Source organism: Cimex lectularius, unplaced genomic scaffold (assembly GCF_000648675.2).
Source record: "Cimex lectularius strain Harlan isolate CLEC.00 unplaced genomic scaffold, Clec_2.1 scaffold106, whole genome shotgun sequence".
Classification (NCBI taxonomy): domain Eukaryota; kingdom Metazoa; phylum Arthropoda; class Insecta; order Hemiptera; family Cimicidae; genus Cimex; species Cimex lectularius.
The window spans coordinates 299332-306208 of record NW_019392769.1 but is presented as its reverse complement, the minus strand read 5'-3'; the positions used below and the strand labels follow the sequence as shown (position 1 = coordinate 306208).

Genomic DNA, 6877 nt, shown 5'->3' with positions numbered 1-6877 from the left:
GGAAAATCAAACATCACACAAAACCATCTCGAACAATCGACAATACAGACGAGCAAGAAACACGACATACATAACCAACACCAAAATCGAACTTGAACCTCTGGAAATATAACACAGATATTTTTTAGATGAACATTTCTATATTTTAATATGATTTTTTTAAATAAAAATGTATAGTAAACGATCAAGTTCGTAAAAAGTGGAATTCGATTTAGTTTTATTTGTTTCTTTACGTGCGTCATGTCTTTATTGCTCTACTTAGAGATTTTCAGAAAGTTTGCCATAAAAATCGTGTTGTTAATTTCAGTCCTTCTGTTATAAAAAATAATAGGAGAAGTTACGAAGTTGATACTTTCTGGAAGTTTGATTTGAAGCCAAGCTTTATTGAAATTTACTTTTGCAGGAATATTGAACATTAGTTCATCTCATGCTTAGTTTTACCTCTCTACATTTCAATTAAGTAATTATTGAAAAATATTGCTAAATACACGGTATTTACTTGGCATAATTCTTAAATTTCCAGATACATTTAAAAAAAGTAATGTGGGTATTTCGAGTCGAAACGTTTTCTTACCAGTTTATATCCACCATTCCTCGCATTTTTGGCTATATTCTCATACTTTAACTTAATTTGTTTAAATATAGATCTAGTGAAGTAGTAAGTACCATGTCAATTGTAATGTATTTCTTTTTATTTCAATTAAGTCACATTGTTATTCCTTATTTATTTGACCAAACCTAATAATTTTTTTTTAGAATAATGAACAATGGTTATATTTATGTATATATCAAATATAATTATAATCACTGCTCTTAGATAATTTTATGAAACAGTATCACATCTTTAATAAAACCTTAAATAAAAGTTAAGGTATTTGATAATACCTAAACTGCGTGGAGACCATTTTAAAGATTCTATCTCACTATAACAGGATTAATCATTATTTTGGTCGATCGATCAGTCACTTTTCATTATTTTGCCATGTAGATTGTGAAAATATACGCAAAAGAACAATTCACACGAAAGACCGAAATAATGAGAAAACAGATTTCATCCACCAAAAACATCCACACAGCCATCTCACTCATTACGATCTTATAAAAAAGACGTGGCTTCACAGAAATTACAAAGACACCTGAAAATGGCGATAAGACCAACGTGTCAGACCAACCCAGTGAGGGTAAACAAGCCAAAATGGTTTATCAAATGAATAAACTATTGAACGTTTGGTACCTAATTTAATGAATTGTGTTATAAATTAGCAAAATGTAAAAAAAATGTGTATTAAAGCACCTTACGTAACGAGCATGACATATTTTCTCTCCTGGGGATAAATTACAATGTTTTCTATTCCAGATCTTCTCGAGGATGGATTGATTTGACAAAAATTTTCACTGAAAACTATTCCACATAACAAGTGATTATTCGGAGATTGTGAGATGCGGTCTGGTGTGACGTAGGCTTTAGAAAAACATTTTCTCTATCGTGCCAACGTTTCGAACTTTATTGAGATCATCTTCTGGGTCTGGGATTTGTAAACATTGTTTAAATTTTACAAATACATGTAGGATGTGAAAAAAATGAATTTATACAATTGTAAATTTTTTTTCTTTAATCTAAAATTTACCAGCATTGTATGAATTCATTTTTTTCACATCCTACATGTATTTGTAAAATTTAAACAATGTTTACAAATCCCAGGCCCTGAAGTTTATCGTGTTCGGAGTGGCCCTATTGTTCGTTTCCAACATCCTACCCGCCAATCCTCGGTTTTTTTTACATTTCAATTAAATAAACTAATAAAATATTTTAGTTTACCTATGATTTTTGCTTTAAAAAACAGCAAATTTTGTACAGTGTTGAATTCAATGCTCTACTAAGATTTGTTAGATTTGTATGATAATCTAAAGATTATTTACACTCCTTTTTAAGGTTTTTATATTACGGCATAAAAACAACACTGCTTGAAAAAGTGATGTGGGAATAAAGAAATAATAACCACGAAAAACGTAAACAACATAATATATTTTCACATAAAAAATCCATGAAAATTTTTTATAGTGATGTACATATTTACCCATATATATTAATATTTTATTTACATTATTTGTACATAAAAAGCTTCTTTAAAAAACACGATGCGTGTTGTAATGTATATAAGAGATCACATTAATAATAAATTTATTTGAGGATTTATATAAACTCAAATCCATAGAAGAAAATTTTTACTTTTTTGTGTTATTATTTATTATATTTCCTAACCGAAAACAATAAAATTAATAAATATTTTGATGAAATTGTCTTTCTGATTTGTCTCCTCTGTGGAATGTGACAAATAATAAGATAAACAAATAGATGTAATAAAACAACCTATTGAAGGTAAATGACACTACCAATATTAATCTACATATACATAAAAATATACAGAAAAGACTTTTTTGTTTAGTTTTTAAAAAAATGTATCATATTATCGATTGCCCCTCTTAACAATTTTGGGCTTATTGTAAGAAGGGATTATGTTTAACCGTTAATATTTTACAACCCTGTGATATCCTTTCAAAATCAGGTAATCTCCATTTGTTTATCCCCTCATTAAATTCGACCATCAAATCATTTTTTATCTCATGGGACCGTCGAAACCGTTAACCTTGTTTCATTCTGGAAGTATATCTCCTCTTTTTCCCACGACTTTCACCCCGGGGTAGAACAATTCCCTCCTTTTTCCTGCGGCTCGTAATCAGGGATGTCGCGTGACCATACCACGTATGAGCAGACTGGTTGTGAAGAAGTATTCAAATACAAATTTGATTGATCTGTGAATTCTTGCTGAGGGCTTTGTGAGGCGGTTTGGGGTAGAACCGCGGGGTGGTTGAACCTCTAAATACTCCAAATTTTTTCACGGAATACCATCTACAGGTTTTCCGCTGAATTCTTCAATACCAACCTTATTTAATACAGTAAATAACTTACTGATCCGGCCCAGATGTAACGCTGAAACAGGATGTTTCCTCCAGATGGCACAAAATATTTGCCACTTGCCGTAAGTCGAAGTTTTTAGTTAACATACTGAAGGCTTACAGCTAAGTGTTTATTAAGTTCGGTTCTTGTTAGCATTGTGGGATTTTCAGCTCATCACGGTTGTTCCTTCTACATATAATTCCCCTCTCGCAAATTCTTATTTATATATTTTATTCCGTCCAACGTCCGCCACTGAGCTTAATTCTAATATTTTATCATAATATTTGAGGTCCTCTTTTAATGCGACGATTCTACCCTATTCTCATTTCTCCTTCACAAATAATCTCTTAAAATAAGTTACAAATAACTTTTCCGAATTATTAAGGGAGAGGTATTATCGTTTCACCTCTTGTGCGTTTTGCCAACCCTTAAGAGTTATTTGATATATTTATTTTATTCTCTTCCTATTAAAAATCCACAATTTAATGTGCATGACAAACATTTTTCAACTTCATGACCTTAACAAATTGTTTTTTCATTAAAACCTTAACGTTGTGAAGGATTCTTCTAATTTAACTTTAACGAAATGAATTAGTTTTTAACCTTCTTTCATTATCGGAATGGCCTGGCGTTGTAAAAATGTCTTTCTATCAGCCTGCTTGTGAGCTACACTTCAAACTGTAGATCTGAAAATTTTTCAAAAAAACGTCTTGCCATTCCTTTATCTACGCGTGTACCCTACTGTTTTTGAAAAATTGCGAAATTTTTCCCATATTGGTCTACAATGGAAGGTTTCGCGTACGTTTTCATACAGCCTGTCGCTTCGACGTATCTTTTAACTTCTTCATCTTCATAGATTATTTGCACGTTCCGGGATAGATAGACAATTTTTTTATTGCAAAACTTGCAAAAATGTGTCTTCCTATTCTTAGATCCTGAAAAAAATTATTTATACAAGGTTTAAGTAATAAATTATAAGTAACACAATAATATATAAAACCAAAAATATAAATATTATTAATCCATACGTGTTTAGCAATCATAATTGACCATATTAATAATTTCAATTAATTATCATATTTTATGAAATTTGTATTTCATTTTTGTATGGCATTTCAGTAAATTATATATGTCAAAAATTAAAAACCTTATTAAATTTGTGTAGTATTTACTTATCGTTAATTAATGATTATTGGGAGATCGTGAGATGCGGTCTTGTGTGAAGGTTTTAGAAAAACATTTTCTTTATTGTGCCAACGTTTCGATCTTCATTGAAATCATCTTCAGAGCTCCGAGTGTAGATTGTGAAAGTTGTGTGTCGTGTTGCGAGTGTGCATCACCTACATCATACAAGACTGCATCTCACGATCTCCAAACAATCAGCTCAAAGCAAAAATATCTCAAAGCGGAAAAAAATAATAAAAGTCGTTAAAATTAAAAATAGGAAAAATGGTTATGTAAAAACTTAGAAAAAGATAAAAAACAGAATATTAAGCAAATAGGCTAACTGATAGATTGGAACATTTTTTTAAGAAAATGGGGAATAGAATATATTTTAAACGGATTCTTCACAATAATTTCCAAAATTTTAATGAAGTATTCCAGTTCTATCTGTACGAAAACAAATTGTATGCAAGATGCAAGTCAACATATTTTCTTTCTAAACGTTCGTCTAGAAATCGATAAGTCCCTTCTTACAAAAGGGCACTGGTTATTTACAAAAAAGCACATATACACCAGTGATCCACCGCAGTGGAAATACATCAATTTATGATCAAAGATCCAAGATATCAATTTAATGATTAAAGATCACGTTAGAAAACTACTTTTGTTCCCAGGAGGGCGATTTGTATTGGCAATTTGAAAACTGCGATTATGTTGTACCTCGAAACCGAAAGTGGTATCGACGCCAAATTCAATTGCTGGTGGAAAATAATGACATTCTTTTTATATTAATTATTAAATTAATCCATATTTGTTTAGTGGCCATAATTTACCGTATTAATTATTCCAATTAATTTTTTATATTAATTATTAATTAACTGTTTTTATGCACAAGGACTTTTGTAAAAAAAAACCTAATACTGTTGTTTTCTACTCTCGATCATATGCTTCCTTCAGAAAAAAAAAAAAGAGGGGTAGATTCACCCTGTATAAATCAAATAAAAATTACTTACTGCGATGTTTTACCTTCGGTATTAATTCAAGTGACTCCATGCTTGGAAGCAGTAAAAGTGAAGCCCGCTCGTAAGGTTGGTCTTCTATGACATCTATTTATATAAGAAATAATTATAGTAAATCTTATTGATACTGATAGATTTGAAAAATGTTTAAAAAAAATTGTAATTTTTCTTTAATAATGTGAATATTTGTTTAAATACCATAAATATACATTAGTAAATCAATATTTAATTTGTATTTACATTTAAATATACAGCAAAAAATCATATCATTTCTAACTAACCAGAGGTAGAAGATTGAAGTAGTCGACGTGCCAAAGATTTAGTTCTGCTCTTATCGGATTTCTCAAGAGATGAGCCAGGTTTAAGAGTTGGTTCAAGGTTGTCTATAATAAATCAAATCTGTATTATTTTTAGGATCTTAAAAACTACATGTCATGTTCATTTAAAAATTTGATTATTTCAGAAGCAAGAAACAAAAAATGGAGCTAATAATAGATTTTTTTATATGATTTATAGAAGTCTGTGGAGTTATTAGATATACATTTATATAAATAAAAATAAAATATTTACCACTGGATATCTGAATGTTAACGTTTGTTTCAACGCCCTCAATTAATACAGCCCTTGGTATTGACAGTTGTTTAAGACGATGATGCCTGTGCTTGATCCGAAAAATAAAAAACACAAATCTCACTCTGTTCCGAACTACTTTACATATTTTAGGAGATCCAATATTTACCAACTGTGGGTGCATCTCTCCCAACAAAACCATCACTGCATTTTTCCCTCAAATATTTTTAAAATGGAAATTCGATTTTCCAATTTACATTTCGTTTCTGAAATATGGGTTTATTTATCAGAAAGAATTTTAAGGTTTGAATCAATTTTACTTACTGCTTTTCATAATCAGAAAACCATGGCAGCTTTTCCCCTTATGAGAAAAAATGTACAAATCTTCCTCTTTGCAATTCTCCTTTTTGATTTTCGTTAATTCATTTTCGCACTTTATGCAAAATTCGTCCACAGTTATTTTTATTAGCGATAAATTTTCACTGAAATTTTTATATGTGTAAATATTATGGTAACATATTAATATTTGTGGCAGAAACTATAATCTTTTGCGCCATGCTTACGAAACCAACAAGAAAACAAGTAAAAAGGTTGGCAATACCAAAGTAACAGTACCAAATTAGTTATTCCGCACAAGTTGACTGACCTGACAACGCCAAATCCTCCGAAGTCTTTCCTTGCATATTTATAACAATTAAACAACAAGTTGGCACAAAAGTTCACTGCTTAGAAAAAGCGTTCGTTTATAGTTTGTAGACAAAACAAGCAACAAGCGTTTGCGGTGGTTACTAAGAGCACTCTGAAGTCTGACTTTCATTTTCTTTTATAGGCTACCACGCCAAGGTATGCAAAGGAAGGGGTAGGGTTTATCCCCACGCACAAAATTTAAATTCCCACCACTCTCAAAACTATTCTCCGACAAATATTTCCTAAATGGTATACGATCTTGTAACGAGGGATAATTTTAAGTAATTGTTAATGAAGTAGTACTAGAAAATGTCGATATCATCAATAAATAATATCATCTTAAGCAAAGGAGATAATAAAGAAATAATACACGCCTTGTACAGATTTATTTCATCAAACCAATTAGATATTTAAAACTTATCTCACTATAGAGAATCTGTGTACGAATAAAACTTCTTTTAATTCCAGCACGTATCCT

The 6877-nt window shown here is 30.5% G+C and overlaps 1 protein-coding gene across 2 annotated transcripts; it reads right to left on the bottom strand.

The window, feature by feature from the left end:
- Positions 1–2274: 2274 nt before the first annotated feature.
- LOC106662106 lies at positions 2275–6194 on the bottom strand. Of its 2 annotated transcripts, none has more exons than XM_014385915.2 (6): positions 6037–6194; positions 5882–5978; positions 5713–5803; positions 5424–5525; positions 5150–5229; positions 2275–3894 (listed from the first exon to the last, which is right to left on the bottom strand). In XM_014385915.2, exons 2-6 carry the CDS (start codon positions 5912–5914, stop codon positions 3817–3819), a joined length of 384 nt encoding a protein of 127 aa, XP_014241401.1. In that variant the 5' UTR covers positions 5915–5978; positions 6037–6194; the 3' UTR covers positions 2275–3816. The 2 variants fall into 2 exon arrangements, with proteins under 2 accessions (XP_014241401.1, XP_014241399.1); XM_014385913.2 differs by having other exon boundaries at positions 2277–3894; positions 5137–5229.
- Positions 6195–6877: the final 683 nt, after the last annotated feature.